Source organism: Aotus nancymaae, unplaced genomic scaffold, assembly GCF_030222135.1.
Source record: "Aotus nancymaae isolate 86718 unplaced genomic scaffold, 86718_ANA_hifiasm-v0.15.2.pri h1tg000057l, whole genome shotgun sequence".
In the NCBI taxonomy this organism is placed as follows: domain Eukaryota; kingdom Metazoa; phylum Chordata; class Mammalia; order Primates; family Aotidae; genus Aotus; species Aotus nancymaae.
This window is the reverse complement of record NW_026988471.1, coordinates 48,733,106-48,759,282: the sequence shown is the minus strand read 5'-3', so window position 1 is coordinate 48,759,282 and position 26,177 is coordinate 48,733,106. Positions and strand designations below refer to the sequence as shown.

Below are 26,177 nucleotides of genomic sequence, written 5' to 3'. Positions count from 1 at the left end.
CATGGTAACTAATTACACTTAAAATTGTCACTTTTTCTTTTCTTCTTGAGCTCAGCTGAATGATCCAGTTCTTCGAGCCATTGCTTACCGGTCTGATTAACCATTCCTCATAGACTAGTTTACTGTCTTTTGCTGTGGTGACACTAGACCTAAGAACAAGATAGTGGAGGAGGAAGATAGAGGAGAGGAGAGAAAATGGTGGGGGGAGGTGAACCATTTTGTCATCCTCTTCTTGCTGTTGTTCACCTGACTTTGTCTGCTTTGTTAAATATAACACAATGGAAAGTGATAACAGCTTATTAATAGCCATACTGTAGGGAATCTTTCTGCCTTCATTTTCTTTACCACACTATCACTATCTGAGAGAATCATATTTACTTATCTATTTGTTATTCATTCATTAATGTACAGCTTGAATCTCCCCACAAGAAGGTAAACTCCATGAAGCAGAAACCTGTTTGTCTTGCTGCCTGCATGGACTTGTTCCATAAATTTTAATTCTTTTCTACTGTACCCAAGTCTATTGCCCAAAATACAAAACACACCAGCTACTGACTCTATCTAATGACAGCTACTTTAACAGTCTTGTACCAAGCCTGGTTTAGTTCTTGTCCTGTCCTTCAGTGTGTCCCTCCTCACTCCTTGGTTTTCAATTCATCAATTCCTGTTAAAACAAGAACTTCAGATTCTTTTGTGTTAATGGGATCATTCACCGTAAAACTGTCCTGTGATCTTATCTCCCCTGGTCTTGATAATGTATGCCAAGCTTGTTTCTCTGTCAATTTCTGAAGTTAAATCTCTTTCTACATTTGCTTTTTCTGTCCAATTCCTCATTTTTTTTAATGCCTGTCTTTAATGCTTCCTATGGAGGTGGGTCTTTTAGCAGAAATTGGTTCTATTTATGTGACAGCTTCTAATAAAATTCTTAATTTATACGATGCTTTTCTATTTTGCAACTTTTTTCTTGGAAGACGGGTTGTGTTTTTCTTTTCGTTTTTGTTTTGAATCCTGTTTAAATCTGAAGAATGTTTCATTATAGTCTGCTCCTCCTGCAGGTCATGGTTTCCTAATGTACTGGTTTTCTTACATCTCTTTTTCCTCCTTGCAATTCGTCTTGAATACAAACATAAAATAATATAAACAATAATTGTAGCTGCTGCTGTTATTAGACATTGGATAATTGTAGCTGCTGCTATTAGATGTTAGAAATGTCTTAATAAAACTTACTTAGCATATTAGCAGGCTATATTTTGGGATACTGGCTTTTTATAAAACTAACATACTGAGGTAAATATTCTGAAACAGACGTCTTCTATGCACATTTGCTAGCCCTTGGACAAGGGAAAGCAAATCTTTGTAAGGAGATGCAGCCTTACGTTTATAGGTGTGTTGTCCATATCTTCTGGGTACCTCATTCTTCCTATTTACTTAAGATTTCTAATCACTCTGACCCCCGCCTTTCAAAAAAATGGCTTTTTCTCTGAAAATGTCCCATGTTCCTTACTTTGGTACCTTCCTAAAGCTATTAATGGAACAAACAGGAAAAATTTAGCATCTTCTTGAGTACTAGTAAATTATTCCTTTTTATCAAATGTTTAATAAATTAGAATTACCTTGTGGTTCCACTCAGAACTCTTAATGAACAGGGAAGTTATATATTTGGTGGATTGTCACTTCATCAGTGATGAAGTATTGAGCATCACTATACACCCACTGCTTTGCTAAGCTCTGGGAGCAAAAATATAAAGTTTTTACAATCAGTTCTATATTAATTAATATATTGAAGGCATTTATTGCGATGTCTGGCATAAAGTAGAACATAAATGGTGGTTTTTCCACTGATTCATTTATTCAAAAAGAATATTCCAAACTACTTTCCCTTTTACATAATGCTGTTACTTTTCCTGGCTGAAAATGGTGGGCAACTGATGAAACTACTCAGGCATTCTGATAGGAACTGTACATGTTAAAACTAGATCAGGATCAACCTCCTGGGTGGGAACACATGGAACTCAATTATACTTGATTACAGCCACACTGTCCTGCATGGTTAGTACTGGATGATAACTTCACATTGATATAATCAGTTTTAGAATACAAAAGGAGGGCTTCAGAATGCAAAGTATTGGCTATACGATTAAAGAGGGCTAATTGAACCCCAGTTCTTAGTGGACAGGTAGAAATCTGAAACAGCTATTGCTAACAAGGTTACATGCCACTGTTGGCCTAAATTGCCAGTTTAAGAAGCCTAGACATGTGAGAGATAGATAACCCTTTTTTCACAAATTTTCTCAGAAAAACAATTGCACCTTCTGTGATTTTTTTCTGAGTCTAGATATGTATTGCTGGAGTTAATATATGAACAATATGTTGTAGAAAAATGTTTTGCTCAAAATAAGTGTTATGGCTGGGTGTGGTAGCTCACACCTATAATCCCAGCACTTTGGGAGACCAAGGCAGGCGGATCACCTGAGGTCAGGAGTTCAAGACCAGCCTTGTCAACATGGTGCCAACCCATTTCTACTAAAAATACAAAAAAATGAGCTGGGCATGGTTGAGGGTACCTGTAATCCTCATCTACTGAGGAGGCTAAGGCAGGAGAATCACTTGAACCTGGGAGGCAGAGGTTGCAGTGAGCCTAGATTGTGCAATTGCACTCCAGCCTGGGCAACAAGAGCAAAACTCCATCTAAAAAAAAAAAAGTGTTATATCACTGTTTGTTGTTATTACTATTTGTATTATTTATGTATCTATATAAACACATACATATTTTCCAAGACTTCTTTTTTCACATGAATATAAGTTTTTGTAAATCATGTCTTTGAAATTTTACATTTTAGATCCATTTAGTAAACTGACAAAATGCAACACTGCAAAATCACTTAAGTTCCAAGAAGGCCTTTAATCATGTCAGTAGCTCTTAGATTGGGGGCCCTCTTCCAAATAGAACCCTTTCTTAAAGAAGTTTGAAAAAGGTGAGTTTTATGTTGATATTCAAGATCTTAAATGAAAATAATGACACTCTTTGTTGTAGGAGTTCCCTGATAAATTAATTTATCATTTGTTACAAAGAGAACTGGACCTGCTTTCTGTTTTCTGGGGTTCAAGTTTAGGAAGGACAATTTCCTCTTAGATTTACAGTGCTAAGAACATTATGTCAATTCTCTGAGTTGTAAGGAGAGATGGGTAGCTAATGGGATAATAGGCTACTTTCAAATCAATTAAACTTTTATCAAACTTGGAAAAGCAAAGTTCCATTGAATATTAAAATAATCTTGTTAGTCATAGGGGAAGAAAAGGATCACCCATTTTTGTGGCATCTCTTTAGCTGGAACACAGGAGGTGAGGTCATCAGTACAACCACTCAAAAGACAATTGTTGGTTGCCTATTACATAAGCAGTGATAAATAGCAATAATAAGTAGTATTTGGTGAAGATTTATTCTGTGCTCATCATTGTTCTTAGTCCTTTACAAACAAACATTATCCTATTTCAGTATTTTATGAAACTATGAAGTATTGTCATAGCTAAGGAGATTCAGAGAGATTAAGTTATGTCATGTAGTATGAGACAGCTAGTGTTTTCTCTACTTTAGAAAAGGTGGGCTTTTAGTTTCTTGGAATGCAGATGGTTTTTCCTCTAAAATTCAGACACCTCACAAATATAGAATTGATTTTTTAAAGTTCATTTAAATAATTCCACGTCATAAATTTCAATTTGATGGGAAAATTTCCTTACATGCATTACTATTCATTAAGCTAAATTTGTTGCAATTACCATGCAATTTTGAGTGGTTTTTCAGTGTGCTATTTTGAGAAAAGATCAAGGGATTTCTATTGAACTGATACCATTAACCACATTAGGAATAAAGATATGTATATTGAACAAGGTGCATCTTTTCATTAAGTAATCGCAAACATTTAAAGGACTATCTTACTTGCTAGATATTTTTAGCGCTTGATTAGAAAATAATTTTGTTCTACATTTAAATGTGTGTTATTTATTATATAATTATTCAAAAGTGACTTTAATTAGCCCATAATAGCCAACGCTTTGCAGTAAAATGAAGGATTTTGAGCTGCAGCCAGAAATACAGTAGCAGTGATTTGTTCCATTCGAGGGAACATCTAGAGCATCTCCTGAGTACCAGGCCAGAGTCAGCACTGAGAACCCAGCTCTTCATTCAGGTGCAAGATGGGGCAGCTGGAGTTGGGAACTAATGGCTAGCTGGGTTTCATTGTGCAACATGCTGGTATAGGAAATGTTTTATTCCATATAAATTTAATTCTCCAGAACACTGGAGTAAAAATAAATGGCACATGGTTAAAGTAAAGAGAGTTATCACACATCATTTTTATTCACTTTCCCCCTGCTTTCCTGAAGGCAGTGATGTCAGAATAAAAATTACATTGAATAAAGTTAAACAGGCAAGGAAGATTTAGTCAAGGCTATTGCAATAGGAGAAGTGGGCCAGAGTTCAGCCTGAACTCAACTCATTGAAAACAAACAAACAAAAAGGCTGGGGAGTATTTAAGTGCTGGGATGGATGGATTTGAGACCAACTGTGCTTGCAAATGAGCTTAACCCAAAGGAAATGTAAGGAAACGTTCTCTCATTTTTATGAGAGGGGGTAGTTTTACAATTTGGAGCAAGGAGCCCACCAGTTAGGCTCCTACCCTTCCCACAGAAATTAGCAGATAGAGGCACTGTCTTCTTTGTTGTTTATATTACAGAGAGATGGCTCCCAAGTCCTGGATATTTACACATCAAAGGGACAGAGACAGTATTTGAAATTACAAATGTCCTAATGGAAGGCCAGGGACCCAGAGGCAGGAAGAAGAATTCTCTTTGTTTGGTCAACTTGAGATCAACTTTCCCAGCAACCAGTTTTTAATCAACAAAATTAGTTTCTACCAGGAGTCCAGCAGGAAACAAAATCACAAGCAAAAGATGCTGTGTGTGTGTGTGCACACACGCACACGTGCACTCATGCATGTGTTCTTTTTTATTATAGCAATTTGTATTTAATCGAACTATTTTGACCCTTCTGTGAGGTTTGACTTTTTTTTTTTTTTTAACAATATAATGGTTATTTGTCACATGTTAGAAAAGCTCTTAGCAACATTTTAAAAGAATTGTGATATGCCACCAGAAATGAATATTAGTTATGGCCAGGACTTTGGAATTAGGTAGAACTAGTGTGAGATGCAGCTCTTTCCTGGTCTTGGGAAAGTTACTAGTAGTTTTGATGCTCAGTTTCCTAGTCTGTAAAATGGGAAGAACAGGGTTAATTATGAGATTGGAAAAAGAGGATTCATATACAATGCTTGTCAGAGTGCCTGGCACATTCCATATACCAAGGATTTAACAAATAATTATGACACATCCAATGATAAGTAGCAGACCCACTGCTACTAGCACTGGTTGTTTGCCAATGGAGGCATTATTCTGCCTTGCAGTGAGGTCGCTCATAAGGCATTACACATTTGTTCTGAGTAAAAAACGGCCACAGTCTCTTTAGGCATTAGAGAGAGTGGGCGCTATTAAAATAACTTAGCTAACATATGATTGGCCACTTATAATTATTACTTAGCATGTAAGTGAGTTTGCTAAGTAGATTAAGCATTTACTTGAAGTCTATAAAAAAATAGATGGTTGCTAACACAGAAGCCTCCTCCAATAAGCAACAGAAAACTCTGTTCAGTAATGAGTACAGCATACATTTTTAGGCAGTCTATATGTATCCAGCCTTGCAGCATTCATAACTGGTTTCACATCACAATTTCTTATTGGAAGATGCTAAAATATGGTAAGAGCCTTTTAAAAGTATGGTACCTGTCCTGTTGAGCTTTGGAAGGAGATGACAAGATGCACATCCATGCTCTGAAATATTTAACCACCTTGAAGGGAGGAATGTAGCACAGGTTTAGAAAAATATAGGATAAATTTATCTCTTACGAAAACATGAAATCCAGGAAGGATAAAGTCCTGTTGTGTTGTAATTTGTGTCAAATACCTGTTCTGATGATGAAATAGGCTTCCTGTGGCATTTTCTTGGTAGCTCATTAATTTCATTTTCTCAGATGATATCATCGGTAAGGCTGCATATTCTAAATTCTAATCTACTGGACATGCTGCCTCCATGAGGAGCCAATATGGTTTCACTGTTGGCTCATGTGCTCCAAGGAGCAGCAAATGCTACATTTGGCTTTAGCCTTCAGCTTTCATCTCAACACAGTAGCTTGTCAATTAGATCACGCTCATCATGAGTTGCTCCTTAATCATAAGCAGGATGTTATAAGAAGCCTGGTACTGGCAATATAATAGCAAAGACCAGAATACTTTATGAATTTTCCAGGTTAAAAATGGTGTATGAAAGATGCCAGTATGGCCAGATGCCATTAATTACATAAAAAAAAAAAAAAACCAGGAGAAAGAAAAATACTGATGTTGTCACATCTAAGAGCACAATAAAATATTTTGTTTCATTGAGTAAACTTGGGAAAGCCCTATGCCTGTGTTCAAATCTCAATTCAGCCACCTACTGTGTAATTAGAGGCAAATCTTTGAATCTCTGTGTGTCAACTTTTTACAACTGCAAAATGATAGGAATAATGTTCAGTGCTCATGACATTGCTGTATTGATAAAAATGAGACAATGTATCTAAAGCACTTTGATCCACATGAAAGCTTTGATAAAATAAATTAGCTTTTATTAGTGAAACTGGCAAATAAAATAGTAAACCATATCATAAATGGAAATATTCCAAAACAAGAAAGGGAAATGTTAGTGATGGGTACTTTCGCATCTAGAAAGTTTTTCAGAGTATTTCTAAATTCTATCAGCATAAAACTTTTCTCAGTAATCACTAAGACAGGAGCAATGCTTTAGCTGGATAAATTTAGGTCCCTATGTTGGGGGGGGCACATATCATCTGCTCTTCTTATTTTTGGAGGAAAAAAATTTAGGCTTTTTATACTAAAAGAGAGAGGGGGGAGAGAAAGGGAGAGCACTTTTGAGCGAAGGAATGACTAACTTTCCTGCTTCCTTCCTAGGACACTCAGGAATACTCCCAGCAGTACGACTTACCAGGCACACTCACCCACTCAACCTCCCCACCATGATGGATGTCTTGTCTTTCATATTTCCTAATGCCAGGCTTGACACACTTCCCCAGTGGCCTCAGAGGGGAAGTTGTCTAATCTTTCACCTCAGCTATTGCACTTTCACCAAAAAGAATGTGATCTGTTCCCAACAAAAGAAAATTGAGACAGCCATGGTCTCATGACAAGAATATAAAGATGACCACCCAAAGTGAATAGGCCCACTTCTAAATCAGGAAAATTATACAGTGCCCCATTACACAGAATGACTCGGGTTCATATAGATGCCGTGCAGGCAACCTGGTGGCGGAGGGGCGCACCTAGGACCCAGCACGCAACCTTGCTGTGGAAAGTCTACTTTGGATTTCATCCAGAATACACTGCAATTCCAAAGCAGGGAATGAAGTGGGAGAACACTGACTTAACAATTTTAGAATGAAACAAAAAAACCTAATCAAAAGAGTTTTTACCAATATAATAAGCCTTGCTGTCAGCGATTTATTACCAAAGAATAGTCTTAGATGATTGATTTTATGACACCTAAAACATAAAATACCATAATAAAATTTTGAAAGAGGGAGAAATGTAATTCGCTCCAACCATAGGAGTCAGAGAGCACTGATCCACTAAAGATAGACTGTCTCACAGAAAAACAGAAACAAGCTCCACATGCAGCACCACAATTAATGGCCTGAAACAACATGCCCTACAATGCAAATGACCATTTTTTGCCACCTGAATTCACAAGGCCCCCATTCATGAAAGGGAAGTCCTCAAATACAACTACTCCCAGGGAGATAACGCCCCTGATGGTCACTGCCACAGCTGACTGAGACACTGTGTGCAGTACATAATGCAAAACGGCGTGATTGTTAGAACAGCTGCGGTTCAGTACCTTTTGAGTGGAAGATGTAGGGAAAACAAACAGACAATCAGTGTTTTCACCAAGTCCTCATCCTCCTCAGACACTTTCACATTTAATGCCCTACCTGATCTGATGCCCACAGTAACCCTGGGATATAATTTATGTGTCATTATCATGTTTCGGATAAAGGAATGTCAGCGGGGGATAATGAACTGCAAATGGTCACTCAAAAAGTTAGATGCAGGCCCTGGGCTAAAACTTAATACATAACCCGATATTCTTCTTACCACTCTTTGCTTCTTTTCTAAGATTCTATGGGAATGTGAACTCCCACAGTAAAGGACAGAGTTGGCAGCAGGTAAAGAGGAATGTGGCTGGAAGGGGTAGATTTGGGCAACTGCTTAGAAAATACACCTAAAATGTTAAGTGTTTTTACATTTAATGCAAGAATAAAACTGGAAACAATAACAAATTGATCGACAGCCATAAATGCAGATACACTGAGTAGTATAAAATGTTGGTAGCCATAGACAGACCTGGGTTTGAATTTTGGCTGTGCCATTTATAAAGCCTAAATAGCCTATGCTCTTTAAGACTGTTTTCTTTCCTATAATAATAATACCTATACCACAGAGTGCTATGAGGAATAAATGAGAAAAATGTATGTGCAAAGTGTACAGCACAGAAACTACTGTATAATCGGAAAAGTAATAGTTTTTAACTAAGTAAAATAAGAAACGAAATGCAGGTGTCGCAGGGAAGTCATAGCAGTTGTGTTAAGCATCCGTTGACAATTGAGTAATGTTAAAATATATGGAAGTAAGAAAGGTTTTGATGAGGGTTTTGATACTTAAGTAAGTAAGTTCACCCAAGTTATTGCTAAATTTTTCATGGAGCTATTTAAAAGCTTGGCTTTACCTATTAATTTGAATGAGGGAGGGAGGAAAGGAAGGAGGGGAAAAAAGAAGGACTGTAGCCATTTTTTTTGAGTTAGGGTCTCTGTTGCCCAGTAGGAATGCAGTGCCACAATGATAGCTCACTGCACCCTCAAACTGCTGGGCTCAGGTGATCCCACTTCAGCCACCCCAGTAGCCGAGACTACAGGCATGCACCACAATGCCTACCTAATTTTTTATATTTTTTGTAGAGATGGAGTCTCCTCCCTTTGTTGCCCAGGCTGGTCTGGAACTCTTGACCTCAAGCAATACTCCCCTCTCAGCCTCCCAAAGTACTGGGATTACAGGCATGAACTACCGTGCCCGGCAACCTCAGCAGCTTCTGAAACAGAACTGGAAGGACTGCTGCCATATTCACATGTACACACGTGCACACATTCACACACACACATTCCTCATTACTCTAGCTATAATGTTGCCATTTTGTCTTAGAATAAAACAGGTTCTCCAAAAATTTATAGTTTCAGGCCTTAAGGATTCTGTGGAATAAATCTCATTTTTTGTAAAGACAGATTATTCAAATTTCTATATGTAAAAATGGAAATTGATCTTAAGAAAATGATTTCTGGATGTATATATTTTTGGGTGTTGTAGTCAGTGAGCTCCCTGGAAAAGAGGCTATTTTGGTATCAAGAAGCTTAGTTGAGTAGAAATAGTTAATAAAGAGTATCATCAACATTTCAAAATATAACTCTTCTTGCATTTTTCTGGAACGTAATACATGTTGATGAAAAACACATACAGACTCTCTGGGCTCCCTAGTTTTGAAACCGATTTTCTCAGTTATTGCCTATATGGCTTTCTTCTTGACAATTATGGAAAGTAGGCCTGACTAATGAGATCCTTTTCAACTCCAATAGCAACAGGACAGAAAAGCACCCTAGAAACTTCTGCAACTACTCTGAATTGAAAAAAGAGCCCAAGTTAGCTGTCAACTATTTGCAGTACTGTGGGTGTCAGATGATATTGATGTAAATAAGGCATTCAAATGAATCAAACTGCAGACTGGTGACTCAGTTAACTTTAAATAGCTTAGTGATTTCAGTCATTGGGATTAAGTGACATATTACCTTGAAGCACAGGGAAAGCAGATACAATATTTTCATTATTGTATATTGATCCCAATTCTCCCAAGCACAGAAGAAGTGATTTCTGATTTAATGAAATAAATACTACATTTATCTTTTTTACTGAAGATATTACAAAGGTTGTGGGTTAGAGAGGTAGTGAGTTAAAATATTTTCTAAAGAAGTATGCGACGTCAATGCCCGTGTTCAGCCCCCTCGCTTAGCACCTTTACTCAAAACTTTAATATCCAAGGTCTCTCACTTTCTTACTCTGTCTCCGAGGCTGGAGTGCAGTGACATGATCACGGCTCACTGTATTCTTGAACTCCTGGGTTCAAGTGATCCTCCCACCTTTGACTCTTGAGCAGCTAGGACTACAGGTGTGCACCACTACGTCCAATTAATGTTTGTTTTAATTTTTTCTAGAGACAGGTACTGGCTATATTTTCCAGGCTGGTCTTGAACACCTGGCTTCAAGCGAACCCCCTCCAAGTGCTGCGATTACACGTGTGAGCCACAGTGCCTGGCTTTCACACTTTCTTAATGATTGGATTCAAACCAGTTTACCCTTGAAAATTTATCAAGTTAACAGCATTTTTTTCTTTGAATTAGTCATATGACATACAGTTCTCAGCCAGTGTGTTCAATCTTCATTAGAGATTGGAAGGTGAGAGAACTAAGAAGAAAGAGAAACAGAGTCACAGAAAACTGTAAAAGGACTGACAATCTAGTTGAAAAAAGACAAAATGGTTGAATGAAACGTTTGAGATTTTACAGTAGTATAGAATACTAAAATTAGTGATGTGATATATGATTGAATTTATTAAAACATTTGTAATAGGTGTTATTGGATTACTTTCTAATAACAATCAAATAATTAATAATATTCTTATCAGCATTGAGATCTCTTCTCCACTTGCTTGCGTGTAATTTTATCCATGCTTCTGGAAGGTTGCCTTTTTTCCTATTAGTTGACGCACGCTTCGCATTTTAGAGAGATTTACTCTTGGTCTGTCATATGTACTACAAATACTTCCTCTGTCCTTTGTCATTTTCATTTTGTTGATGATATGCCTTTTGCCACATAAAATTGTTATTTATGGGGTCAAATATGCTCATCTTTTTCTTATGGCTTCATTCTATAGTCTACAATCTGTGTGATAAATTTCAGGTCCACCTTGAAATTTCTTCTCACTCTCCCTTTAGTCTCACTGTGCTATAGCCACTCTCTTTATTCCTGAAAAGTAAACTGTTTGCTCAAGGTTATTCCACATGTTATTAGTAGACTCCTCTGCCCACTTTCACTTGCCTACTCTCTACTCATTTTTATCTTAAGTGTCACAAATTCAGAAAGATCTTTCAGATTCTGCAGTTGCAATCAGAAACCTTTGTCTGACTCCTGCATAGTAGCTACAGTTTTCCTTCATCATGCATATCCCAGCTGTTACTTTATGCTTAACTGTGTGATTCTTTCTTGCATGCCTCTCTGGCTCACTATATTTTAAGGTCCATGAGGACATATACGTCAAGTTTGTTTGGGTACTTCCTATACCCCCAGGACCTCATATAGTCCCTGGAATGTTAACTATAGCACATTATATATTTGTTGATAGAAGGAGTGGCTTTTCTTAGAGAAAAATTCATAAAAGATGAGACATTTGAGCCAAGTTTTGAGAAATAAGTACTATTGAAACAGGCAGAAGATAAAAGCTTATATGAAGGTTGAACTCTTTTTGGTATGTGGGGACTTGGAGACAGCAATAATATTATGACTGTAACTTCCTTTGACAGATATGGAAGAAAGGTAAATCATAGTAGATAGCTGTGGACAGACTGTGAAGGGCCAGGAGAACAGTAGGCACACTGGTGCTTGAGTAAGCACCACAATGGATGCAAACTACAAGGATACAATGACTATGTAAAAAGTCTATGAAGCTTGTAGATGACTAAGGTGTGGGCATATAGTTCATAACCTACTGAATAACTGAAGAATAAGATTTGTAATTGCCATGATCCTACAACTTCCCCTGGAGATGAGGGAGATTGTGCATGTTCCTCTGTTTGTTTTCAGTGTCACCAAAGTCATACAGAGTATGGATGTCCATTGTCTCTTCTGTTCCATGTGGTACCATTTGAGGTAGCAACCTGTCCTAGTTGGGTTTCTCTATCGTGCAAGCACATGATGAGATTTTTCTGTGCCTAGTATCCCTTCCCATTAAATACCTAAATCTCTGAAGAAGATAATGAACCTCTTGATATCAGAGTAGTGGCCCCTTAACTGCCCTTCAAACGCATGCTTTGGTGGTTTTGAAAGAAGCAGAGGAGTATGTCAAACACAGCAGCCAGATGGGTAACAAAGGTTTATCGATTTCCAAGTTCTTTCTAAATCACCAGTGTACTGGGGAAGAGGCTAAGATGTGTCAGACATGTCCTCTCTCAAGACTCTTGTCTGACCTCCGTAAGTGAACCTTAGAATGTTCAGGCATAGGTGGAGTTGGTGAGAGGGAGAATGAAAGGAATTTGAAACATCCAGCATCCCTCACTTCTCACAAAACCACGGCATGAGTCAAATTCATGCGTGTCATATAAATCATTGTGTACCTGCTTTCCTGCAAATGTGGCATTTAAACATGACTTCTTGTGAATACATCATAATTATTTCTTCTGGCCTACATAGTGTTGAAGCAAAAAAAAAAAAAAAAAAAGGAAAAAGTAATAAACTTTGAGTTGTTTTTTTCTAAACGAGGAAAAAAACTGTGCTAATCTCAATTCACAAACACCCCAGGAGGCTACAATTCCAATTTTCTTTTCACAGTATTAATGAAACTGGCTACTGGAAAAGTCAAGTCAAATCTTCCCCTATAAATCCAAACTTTCAAGGCTAGCTTAGAATTATAATAACTTCCACATCTATTATACACAGTATAGAACTCTGGCCCAATGAGATCATTTTAGGCAGCTTTTTCCTAGGTGGGGTGGAGACAGAAATTAAAATCTATTACTTTAAGCTGAATTTATGGCAAAACCAGAAAGACTGGTCAGAAACTCTTAGAAGAAATTCAGTAAATGCATCTTGCCACAAGTCTTTTTTTAAAGGATCATTGCAAGACAGGACATTTAACAATTCTGATTAGCAGAATGATATATGCTGAGCATTATGGAGTTTTATGATCCCCCCTTGATCTTACATATATGGCCTATGTTCTTTTTTTTTAACCACTAGTATGGTTTATTCTTTATTATATCTCAGGATTGGTAGTTTCTCACACCCCTTTTCTCGACGCTCAAAAGCTGCATTTTCATTGTCATCAGGATATAGTGATACCCTTGCTTTGTCTTTGGTGTGCCAGGGTCATAGTTGATGACTTACACATACATTAACAGTCTATACTGAAGAAATAAAACCAGCCAGAAAAATTACCTGGAAACTACAATCTAACCTTGATAGTTAACTTTGGAACCATCATCTATGTAAGATTACAGTGGAAGAACAGCTCATTCAAGTTTACAAGATAATTTTATAAAAGTGACAATATGAGTGATAAAAAAAGAGCATCTGATGGGATGCTAATACCTTGGTGAGCTCATCAATAGAAATATAAGACCCCACCACCCACCAAACCCCATTCTATATCAGGAATTAGGATTATAAACACCATTTATCATGCAGAGTCGCAAAAATATAGATCGAGAGTTTTCTTTAATGACAATAATAGATTGCTATGTTTCCAATTTCAGAAAGAATAATGAAGGATGTCACTTTCCATTGCAAAGTAAAATCTCCTTGGAAAAAATTATTAATATTCAAAAATGTACCTTTCAAACTGCTTAGTTATTTCAGCACTTCAGTTGTGAATCGTTGTGCTAAGCAACTGAAAGACTTCTATTTGCATATGATAAGGTATGATTAGGTACAATGAAACAATGCAATAAATACAATGCAAAATTTAATGGCTTAATGTGCCCCCCTCATATCACCATATGTATAATGAAAGTTTTTTTAAATTAGGTGATCAAATATTACTTGTTTTGATAAAGCATACAATTTCATCTGCAAACAAATTTAGAAAGTTACACTTTAAAGTAATCATGCCAATATGAAACACAAAATTTGTTCTGGTGAAATAATCAGACTTAGACATTTGTGCCAGTAAGAATTATGTTACGTTGTGTTTTGAAATTAAGAACTTGACAATACATTTTGTGGCTTATTGAACACCTTAGTAATACACCAACCCAAGAGGCAAAAAGTCCTGACCACCTTCATTTACCTGGGGTTGGAGAGGGCCCCTATAGGGATAATTTAGGAGCTGGAAGAGCAAAGCACAGAGGTGATAAAGAGGGGGCAGTGGGAAGAAGAATAAAGAGGAGCATGGAAAAAAAGCAACAGAGGGTACAAGAAGCTGGGAAGAGATGAACATTAAAAAAAAAAAGAAAACTCATAGGATTCCTGATAAATCTACTGGGACAAAGCAGACCATGTGGAAAATTTCTAGAGACCACCCTATCTTGCCAAATGCTAGAAAAGAGAGGAAGGATGAAAAGCTACTTTTCAGTGGTCCTTTAAGGTAACATGCTTTATCAGTGCAAGAATCCCAGGAATTTTTCTGTAGCCATTTGGCTAAGTGAATCTCGGAAGTAAGGAAAGAAGTGAATACAAATATGAAATAAATCATAACTACTGTACTGCTCTGTTTCCTTGCTAGAAAAATCAGCAGCTTCCAAATCATTTAGGTTAAAAATACCAGCAAAAGTCAAAAGCCTTCATATTGTGATGAAGGTGTGCATTCCTGCTCTCCCCACATGTAGTAGATCACTGTCAGTCCTACTGAAGTTTTCCACTGACCAGAGTTCCTTATGCTCCTGGGCCCAATATAATGAACTGACTACATCAGCTTGCTTTTACCTACACATCACAGGTAACCTTTCATGATTCAAGAAGTAAAGACTTAAGCCTGTATGTGTGTATTCCATATTTTGGCTCCTCCTCCATTACTCTCTTTCACTTGCTTTTTTAAAGTAAGTTAAATCTTTTTTACAAGTTATTCTTTGTCACGTGCTGGGACAAAGAAATTAAAAAGCAGTGAAAGTAAATTTTAGTTAATTATATTATTCACCTTTCAGCACTGCTAAGAAAAAAAACATGTTTCAGATTGCTTTTTTTTTTTTTTTTTGAGACAGAGTTTTGCTCTTGTTACCTAGGCTGGAGTGCAATGGCGCGATCTCGGCTCACTGCAACCTCCGCCTCCTGGGTTCAGGCAATTCTCCTGCCTCAGCCTCCTGAGTAGCTAGGATTACAGGCACACGCCACCATGCCCAGCTAATTTTTTTGTAATTTTAGTAGAGACGGGGTTTCACCATGTTGACCAAGATGGTCTTGATCTCTTGACCTCGTGATCCACCCGCCTCGGCCTCCCAAAGTGCTGGGATTACAGGCGTGAGCCACCTCACCCAGCCCAATTTTTTAAAATGTCTTATTTTTGTTTCTGACATAGTATAGCCCTCTATGCAAAATTCTCAAGTCCGTGAAATATACAAATTATATACGTTCTCTTATTTTTTCACATTTTAGTAAATGGTTGAGATGACTGCATTTCTCCTTCATATAAATTTTGAACAAATTATATAAAAAGACATTTAACCATATTAGTCATTAATACTAGTCTCTACATTAATATAAGATTTCTTCAGAGATTTTTCAGTAATCAAAATAAAGCAATAGTGACAATAAGGGAAACTACATTTATAAATCATGAATATATTTAACTCTTTTTGGTCTTTTATTGCATATCTAGGAGAGATGTCCCATTAACACATAAATATTGATATTCTTAAAAGTTAGGAAAAATTTCATTTAGCCTTCAGATGTGAAGCATAAGTATTCACAAAAAATATTAATCAGTTAGATATGAGAATAACTACATATTCCAAACATACCTATAATAATATCTGCCATGGTGATTATTCAAATTTTAATTTGAATCAGGGGAAAACATAATATGTTTCTTTATTGGGTTTAGATTTTAATTTTGGTGGAGCTTTTGTAGGTTATTTTTTAAATTATACTTTAAGTTTTGGGATACATGTGCAGAACATGCAGGTTTGTTACATGTGCCATGGTGGTTTGCTGTACCCATTACCAGCCATCTACATTAGGTGTTTCTCCTAATGCTATCCCTCCCCAATCTCACACCCCCTGACAGGCCCCAGTGTGTGATATTCCCTTCCCTGTGTCCATGTGTTCTCATTGTTCACCTCCCACTTATGAGTGAGAACATGTGGTATTTGGTTTTCTGTTCTTGTGTTAGTTTCCAGCTTCATCCGTGTTCCTGCAAAGGACATCCTTTTTTTTATAGCTGCATGGTATTCCAATGGTGTATAGGTGCCACTTTTTTTTTATCCAGTCTATCATTGATGTGCATTTGAGCTGGTTTCAAGTCTTTGCCATTGTGAATACTGCTGCAATAAACATACATCTGCATGTGTCTTTATAGTAGAATGATTGGTAATTTTTGGGGTATATACCCAGGCTCAAATGCTAGCTCTGGTTCTAGACCTTTGAGGAATCATGACACTGTCTTCCACAATGGTTGAACTAATTTATACTCCCACCAACAGTGTAAAAGTGTTCCTATTTCTCCACATCCTCTCCAGCATCTGTTATTTCTTGACTTTTTAATGATCACTATTCTAACTGGTGTGAGATATTGTGGTTTTGATTTACATTTCTCTAATGACAAGTGATGATGAGCTTTTTTTTCATGTTTGTTGGCCACATAAATGTCATCATCTTTTGAGAAGTGTCTGCTCACATCCTTCGCCCCCTTTTTGATGGGGTTTGTTATTTTCTTGTAAATTTGTTTAAGTTCCTCATAGATTCTGGATATTAGCCTTTTGTCAGATGGATAGATTGCAAAAATTTTCTCCCATTCTGTAGGTTGCCTAAGTTGGAGGCACCACACTACCTGACTTCAAACAATACTACAAGGCTACCAGTAACCAAAACAGCATGGTACTGGTACCAAAACACATGTATAGACCAATGGAACAGAACAGAAGCCTCAGAAATAACACCACACATCTACAATCATCTGATCTTTGACAAACCTGACAAAAATAAGCAATGGGAGAAGGCTTCCCTATTTAATAAATGGTGCTGGGAAAACTGGCTAGCCATATGCAGAAAACTGAAACTGGACCACTTCCTTATACCTTATACAAAAATTAACTCAAGATGGATTAAAGACTTAAATGTAAGACCTAAAACTATAAAAACCCTAGAAGAAAACCTAGGCAATACCATTCAGGATATAGGCATGGGCAAAGACTTCATGACTAAAACACCAAAAGCAATGGCAACAAAAGCCAAAATTGACAAATGAGATCTAATTAACCTAAAGAGTTTCTGTAGGTTATATTTTAAGGAAACATGAGATTTAGAATTTTTACATCTGGGTTTTGTGTAGAGATATTTTTAGACCTTATATGACTTAAGCAACATTTTGGCTAGTGTTACAAAAAAGAAAGTATTTTCCTTAAACAGGAGATGTTTTAAATATATATGGCACAGTTGAAGTATGTCAGGCTTTGTTATGGTCTTTGTGATCTCATTCTTATTTTAACACAAAGTTGCTGATATTATACTATGTGCATAGTTGTTTTGAAAACATCTCAGAAATACTTAAGCAGATAAAAATTTTTGATGAGTCCACTTATGATACCAATTTTTATTGAAAAATATATGTCTATTTTTAGTATACAAAATATAAATCCTGCATTCCATTAAAATTCCCAAATTTTACTATCATAAGCTAAATCATTCAAATGTTATCTCCATTCTCCCTATTCCATTCTGACAGACAAAGTAAAAGTGAGGTAACTGTGAAAATGTGTTTAAAATGAAAGCATTCCATCAGGTTGGAAAAAATGATTCAGGTGACATTTAAATAAAATCTCCTTCTGAGCTCTCAAGACACCATAGTAAAAGAATGCTCCATAAAATGAAAGTTTTCATGTAGTGAAAGCAGCTGAGCTAATTGGCACACTTTGGCAAAGATGACTGTATTTAAAAGAGAAAGTGCTGCCTTTGGTTTGTCAGATAGTGACAAGTTACCGAGGTGGATTCTATTCTTCATGAGAGGAAATTAATTTCCTGTAATCAAATACTGTGGATTATAGTCTTTGTCTCCTTCCACCTTGGGCACACAAGCAACTCCAAAGCTTTTTATTCAGCCACACTACACGGGCTTTTGTAAAACAAGCAATGACATATTCTACATAACAATTTTCACCTGCTACATTTTGTAGTACCAGAACACAGCATCTTGCTACCTTGAGACTGAGAGCTACTGCTTTGGAAATGGCTATATTTTTAAGGCTTTGTTTGGGGAAGGAAAGGAAAAATCACAGGAAAAAAAAAAACACATTTAGGCAAAAGAAATCTTGGTGATATTTGAAAATGGAATTACAAAGCAGTATAGAGCCATATGTCTGGTAAAAATTTCCAGTAATTAACAAAAAATTTTGCAGAAATATTAAAATTAATTAGTAAGTGATATTTAGTAGTAGCAAAATAAAAGCACAATTTTAGTCTTCTCGAGTTTTCAATTCCTACATAAACATGAACACACACTTGTACACACTCATCTTTATCTGCTATATATGCAATCTTGAGATTATTGTTCATTATGCATAATTGGCAAAAAGTAGTGTTTTGAAAGCTGTAGCATTTTTAACACATCTGAAAAGTAATAATTTTATGTTGGACAAGTGAGAAGATGTTGATTCAGGGAAAAACGGAAAACACAATTCACAAGGAGAACATGACATACAGTCAGAGTAGAATAGAATATTCTTCTCTTTCTGTAGTTTCTATCCTTTTATATTTAACAACAACAAAAAAAGTTTAGAGGAAAAGAGCTGCCCCTTCTCCTCCCCATATCTACCAGTTAAATCTCAGGTCTATTTTTCCCCATCGATGGTCAATTTCAGTGTCTAACCAAGCCTTCAAGAAGACATAGGCACCCCAAAATCCATTGCTCTCATCCAAGAAAGAGCCTTATTTGTACTTTGGGGAGACACAAGAAGAGTTTTGTCAGTTGAATAGAACGAGACTAGCCAGGCTTCTATTATCATCTATTTTAAGTAGTTCTGAGTTTTGACTCAAAAATCAATCTAGACCGTATTTAAAACCGAGAAAGGATACTTTATTAGTTTCTCCTCCAGACTTTAGCTTGGGAGCTCACCAATGAATTAATAAAATAAACCCATACTTATGTAAACAAATCTCCAACAAAATGGAAATTAGTCTATTTTTGTTTATAAAAATGTAATTTAAAGTTACACTTTAAAAAGACAGTTAAAATGTGTGGATTGTCTTACTGTTCAATACCGTATTCTTTACAATACAAGGCAATACGATTTCTAAAGTATTCCTAAATTTAGTTGTCCTGATACAGTCTAGAGTTAGACCTATGTTCTAGAGCAACACCAATTTGATTCTTATGATTCCCTCTAGTATTATAGGGTAGGGCTGTTGTGATTTTCTTTATGTTGGGTTTGTGGTTTTTTATTTAACCCACCAACATGGCCCTTTAGAGCTAACTGGAGTTGATTTGGAGCAATGCTTACAAAACTCTAAATAAAATTGGTGAAAAAAGAAGACATAGCAACGAACCTCTCCCGGAGAATTTTGAATCATAGTCCCTAGTTTTTAGTAACCGTGAGGTAAAGGGATAGCTATATTTAGTAACAGGATACTTCTCCTAAAGCATAGGTGCTTAACATTAGGCACTGAAATAAATAATGAATGTTAATATAGCTCTCTGGGATGCAGCGAACTCGATGGTCACTTTGTGTTTGTTCTCATCCTCTTTTCTACAGCCAACCCAACCCGAGCAGGCGGGAGAGAGCCATACCCAGGCTCAGCAGAAGTGATCCGGGAGTCCAGCAGCACCACGGGTATGGTCGTGGGGATAGTAGCTGCTGCCGCCCTGTGCATCCTTATCCTCCTCTACGCCATGTACAAGTACAGAAACCGGGATGAAGGCTCATACCATGTGGACGAGAGTCGAAACTACATCAGTAACTCAGCACAGTCCAATGGGGCTGTCGTAAAGGAGAAACAACCCAGCAGTGCGAAAAGCGCCAACAAAAATAAGAAAAACAAGGATAAAGAGTATTATGTCTGATCCCAAGATCTTAAATGGACACTTGTATAGAAATAGTCTTCATTTTATCTGAGACATAATATAAACTTATTTACTTTCCTTTTTATGAAGCACATAACAAAAGAAGACAGGGAATGCAATCAGGAAGGAAAGACTTAAAAAAAAATAAAAACAAGTATCTCATGCTCTTGTTTCTCAAAAAAGAAAAACAAAAAACAGGGGCCAATAAATTCCCTAACATCCACAGTGTTTTCATTTACTCTGCCTGTCTTTATGTTGCTGGAACATTTCTAAAAGACAGTGATGACCGCACGCATTCATAAAGCAAAGGAGTATTACAGCATCAAGGCACAACACAAAAACCAACACAAAACATAACACAAAAAAGAAGCTACCTATGATCCTGGATTTAGCCAAAGTGCTAGCGCTTTCCTGAGAAGTCAGTTAGTCCAATTGCCAGAGAAGACTGTCCTTTTGAGTGACTCAACCTGCAAACCTTTAAGAGTTTGCCGCCTGGTGCAACTGGAGCAGTGGTTGGAACTTGCATTTGAAACAAAGTGCTGGCTTTTTTGAAGACTTGTGTAGGAACACATTCAAAAAGCCCCTTTCTGGTTGTGAGAGAGGAAAAAAAAAGTATGGAGGCCTTATTTTCAAAAATGTGAAATATAAGGCACATTTTCACACAAATTTCAAAACAAAAATGAGGGCATAGATGCAATCACTGGGAAATTTTCATGCACGCTTATTATGTTATTACATATGTTTATATAAAATCCATCTCTGTGTGCTTTCTGGACTGTGATAAGTGACGTTTTATAGCCTGTTGTATAGAAAATGCAAAATATATCTCTGCTCTTCAGCCATTTTTGCTAAATTCAATGTTATAAGTGTTGCTAAGTATAGGGAGTTTTATGACATCAGAGCAACAATTATTTCGGTTGGGTTTTTTTTTTTTTTTGCCACCATTATAAATTGCCACAATTACTTACTTTTATTTTTTAAAGAAATTATTACAGTGTAGTGTTTATTCTAAGGAAGATATGTATGAATGTATATAAAAAAGACTCAGCTACTTTTTTTCTTATATGTACAGCCTTCATTCTGTTGCAATTAAGTTTTAGTACTTGTATGAAAGGTGTGAATTAGAAAGTCAAATATATACATATGTATCTTATAATCTTTTCTCCCTGAAATACTCACATTCCCACCTACATTCACTATTTTGACACATGCGCGCGCGCACACACACACACACTCATCCACAGCAATCCATCAGGTATGCTAGAAGATCCAAACATGCATACAGTAGCAAACATTTAGTGACGAACTGAAAAACAGGAAGGCAGAGGGTTGTGCCAAGGAATTGATGACAAATAGGGTGATTTGCTTCATTGAGATCTTGCTCCCAGGAAACCCCAAGAAGATTTTAGTCCCTAATAAAATGAACCTTTCCTTATCAAATAGAAATATCACTGATATACTGCTGCATGAATAAGAACCATTATGTGGGCAGGTTATGGAAACAAAATTGGTTAATCTACACCTTAACTCTGGCTGCTGCAATTGAAAACTTTCTTTCGAATAAAATAATATATATATATTCTCTGAATCTGATGTGCATGATGAACATTTTTGGAAAGTAAACACTTTCTCAACTAAAAGTATTTTTCAGTAATTTTGGATTCTGTATTACTACCCATTTTAAAAAATTATTCTCTCAATTATTGACTATGTTTTAACTTTTCTGGTTTTACACATATATTATTAAATATAGCTTTAGTTTAACACATTAAGTAGTAGAAAAGTAGAGATTATACACTTGTTTTTGCATATTATTCAATGATGTTCACAGCAATAAATTATTAATATGAGAAGGTAGTGCAAAAGAAATGCATTATTAGATTGCAAGGTGATGCTTCAGTAAAAGTTGGTTGCATTACTTGAATACCTTCTAAAAGAACGATAATAGATTTTGTAGAAGAGAAGAATAACTTTACAATTAGCTTTAATCAGCAAGGCAAAAAATGCAAAACATCTTTTGTGATACTTTAGTTGATGAAAAAAGCCAAGAAGTGGCCTGGATTTCAGACATACAGCACCTTAGAAATATGTATAATTCATAGCAAATTACCACTATCTATGGTTGCCAAGTCATTGTTGTATACAAGGAATCACAAAGATTTTTTATAACCCAGAAAGTAGAAGGTATAAAATGAAAATTTAATATCCATTACTTCTTTTTTAGATTTTCATTATTTTTAATTTGCCAGGTGAAATAATTCACAAGTCTTTTTTTCACCCCCGTTTCATTCAGTCTTACTCAGGGAAAGCCAGTAAAATCAGAAGGGAAGTGTACAACTAATTTACAGCTTGAAGGTTTTTTTTTTCTTTTTAAGTTTGCTTTTCTATTTTATCTATTAAGCTTGAACCAATTTCCATCTGGAAAGATTTAAAATGTAACAGAAAATAAAACTGAATAATGGTAATTTAAAGCAGTATATCTATGAAATGTGTTGTTTGCGATTGATTTGAATGTTTCTTCCCAGAATAAATTTTAAAGTTACATGCAATAATATAATTTAATATTATCAGTAAAAATATTTCTAATGGCGTACACAAACTCTAGCTAAAATTATTTTTTCCTGGATGGAAAAAGAAAAGAGAGGAACGGAGTTAGGAGAAAATGACTTGAATCCCAAGTATCTTCATACTAAACATATCAGGGTTCCATGCATAGTTTGCAGTTGATTGAGGATTTCACACTACTTGGCATAAATTTGATTACATCTCTAGACTGTAACTTTTCTGACTGAGTATGCTTCTTTTTTATCCATGTAATGTGTTGCCTTTTTTAAAACAACAAATACTACAATAATGTGTGAAGTGGTCAATCCCTAAGACATCAAAGAAAGGCCACATAACCCTACCCTTCTAGTGCTTTGTGTGATTGGGTATCTAAGGGGTTTTCTTCTTTTTTTTTTTTTCTTATTTGTTTGTTTTTCTGTTGCAAGGCCAATTTATCCATTATTGGAAATGCTAAGCAAGTGGAATTTACTGTTTTGTTAATAAAATATTTCTTAATACAACTGTGGATTTATTGATTTTAAAAATTATATGTGGCATCATTTCTTGATTAATGGGACAGTAAAGAAAACTGCATTTGAAGGGAAGACTAATTTTTATACACTAGAGGAAGAATGCTGACTCTCTTTTTTCTAGAATGTGTTAGTCATTAAACACCTCTATATTCATACACTTAAAGGTATAGCCACTAAATGTACCTTGGCTTTCATTTGTCCATCGTGATATGCCAGAAACCATAAACTCACACAGTGTTAGTAGAAAACAACATAAAAATACTAATTTCATAAATATGCTTTTTCTCTATAAAAAACAATGGAATCCAAGTTAAGTAAACCTGTGTTTAAATTCCAACACTATCACATACTAGTTACAATTTTCCTAGTATCTTTGACTCTCACATTGTGTTATTTGAAAAAAAAAAAAGTATGTAAAAGAACATACTATTTCTTTCCATGTAACTATTTCTCATGAAGCAAATTAGGTTTTTAGGAATCAGATGATTCATCAGAGTAAGTTCTAGTTCAACAGTTAGTAACTCTTTTAAAACCCTGGTCCTTGAAAATGATTTTCTGATAAACATGCACAAGTTTGGTCTTTCTTATTTCAACAGTAAACGGTCTGAACATGAATGCTTAATTCATTTTGTACTTGTAGTGTCTAGATATATGTGTTATTTCTTTATTACTATTCATGATTTTTAAAATGTAACAAGAAACCATCCACATTTTCTTAATATCTAAAAGGATATATAATTTAGTTTCCCTTAAAAATATGTAGGCACTTCAAAGCTGGTTGCTGTATAAAACCTATTATTAGTAATCAGACCAAGGATTTTGGGTCTTAACCTTTAGAGGGCATAGATGCCCAGGGCTCAATGATTCGGCATCAGGGGTTGCTAACTTTTATATATAAGTATATATAATAGATACATATAAATATATAAATAATTGCTATTACATATGAATCTATATAAATATTTTAATATAAGTATTAAATATTTAATATAAATATATATTTATATATATAATAACTTGGCAGATATGTAAATGAGCATTTTCCTGGTAAAAGTGTTCATTAGGTTCATCAAATCCTCAAAGGGCTTCAACATTCCCCCAAAGACTGAGAATCACTAAAAAAGACATTGGGTATTAACAAAACTTTGTTAGAAATAATACTAAAGATGAATGGTTCAATGACTATTAAGAAGTCATCAAGAAATACAAAAATCGGCTGGGAGTGGTGGTGAGCATCTAGTCCCAGCTACTCAGGAGGCTGAGGCAGGAGAATTGCTTGAACCTGGAGAGTGGAGGCTGCAGTAAGCCAAGATTGTGCCACTGCACACCAGTCTGAGTGACAGAGTGAAACTCCGTCTCTGAAAACAAAACAAAAAACATCAAGGAGATGGCATGAACTAACTTTAACCATTACAGTATCCTTCTCTGTAACTAAATGTCCAGTTATACAACCTTTATTAAAATTAATCTTACTTCATTTTTACGAGATCAATCTTCAAACATTTGTTGAGGACGAGTGTATGAAAATCATCCCCATTCAACCCACGTATCTCCACTCTTCTGAACAACTTAATATCCATTTAAGGGAAAACTTCTCCAAGATTGGAATCTTTGATTTAGCATCTTTAAGATAGTAAATATATAATATGCAGCAAGGTCTCAACCAACAAACCATCCATCTTTAAGCATATAGAGGTCATCAGTATTTGAGAGTGGCAACTAGACTATGAAAAATACCTTACTGATCCCTAAATATGCAGTTACCTTTAAATAAAAAGGAGAAAAATAACTTCATGAAAAAATAGAATATGGGACTATTGTATTCATTCAGTAAAAATAGCAATCCATAAAACAAGTACTGAATGCTTCTGGTCTGTGATATTTCAGATACTTATAGAACAGTATACTTTCAGTTAAATAAAATAATCTTAGTAATGATCTGTCACAAGCACAAAATATAGAGCAAGGTGGGTCTAAATACTAGATTTGAAAATTACTAGCTGTGGGACTTTGCATAATCATTCGATTATACTAAGTCTATTCGGTCTTAAAAGAGAAAACGATAAGGAGACAACCTATGAGATTGTGAGGAATAAAAAACATAATGCACTTACATGCTTTGCATAAAGTTCAATATTTTACTAAGATAAAAATTAAAGTTCACCTGTCTAATAGGGTAAAATTAAAGTGTGCTAGGTAGCTACTAAGAAAGTAGAATTATCATAAATTTGTAGATTTAAAATTAAGACTATTTTGGGGGTTCTGTTAATATTTCTCCCAACATAAAAGACACTTTTACAGTGTCCTAGACAAAGCATTGTACAGCCCTGGCTAAAGGAAATGTAGCTCCTTTGCAAGGCAGTCGATTTCATGATAGGATAATTTTGGTTCCTTATATCTAGCTTTCTGTAATTTCCACTTATTGATTCTAATTCTCTTTGTGCAAAATAGAATATACCCTTTTTTTCCACATGACAGCCTTTCCAATACCATCACTCTTCCCCAAACACTGCTTGGATTTTCTCTTCTCCAATCTTAATATTCTGGTTTATCATGGGCATTACTCAAATTCTATAGATTCTAAGCTCCTCATAATCTTAGTAACCTTTTCCTGAACCTCTGTTCACAAAATCTGGCACAAAACAACCATAGCATTTGGTGATGAGCCAAAATATAATGGATTTTCACCCTCCTTGATTTGAACTTTTTCTCCCTGATAATGACACTTAAAGTTTCATGACTTTTTTTTTTTTTTTTTTTTTTTTTTTTGAGACAGAGTCTTGCTCTGTCACCAGGAGCTAGGCTGGAGTGCAGTGGGACAATCTCGGCTCACTGCAACTTCCACCTCCTGGGTTCAAGCAATTCTCCTGCCTCAGCCTCCTGAGTAGCTGGGACTACAGGCATGTACCACCATGCCC

General features: G+C 35.8%; 1 protein-coding gene across 30 annotated transcripts in view; it reads left to right on the top strand.

Moving 5' to 3' along the window:
- Positions 1-23,247, top strand: part of NRXN1 (neurexin 1) — a 1,142,110-nt gene extending 1,118,863 nt beyond the window's left edge. For 16 of the 30 annotated variants that reach the window (XM_064364076.1, XM_064364070.1, XM_064364082.1 and 13 more), the window contains one exon: positions 19,875-22,327. In XM_064364076.1, the coding sequence (XP_064220146.1) occupies positions 19,875-20,182 (308 nt within the window). In that variant the 3' untranslated portion in view covers positions 20,183-22,327. Of the gene's footprint in view, positions 1-19,874 lie in introns of all 30 variants that reach the window. The other 14 variants (XM_021675805.2, XM_021675804.2, XM_064364083.1 and 11 more) reach the window with 3 other exon arrangements.
- The last annotated feature ends 2,930 nt before the right edge of the window (positions 23,248-26,177 follow it).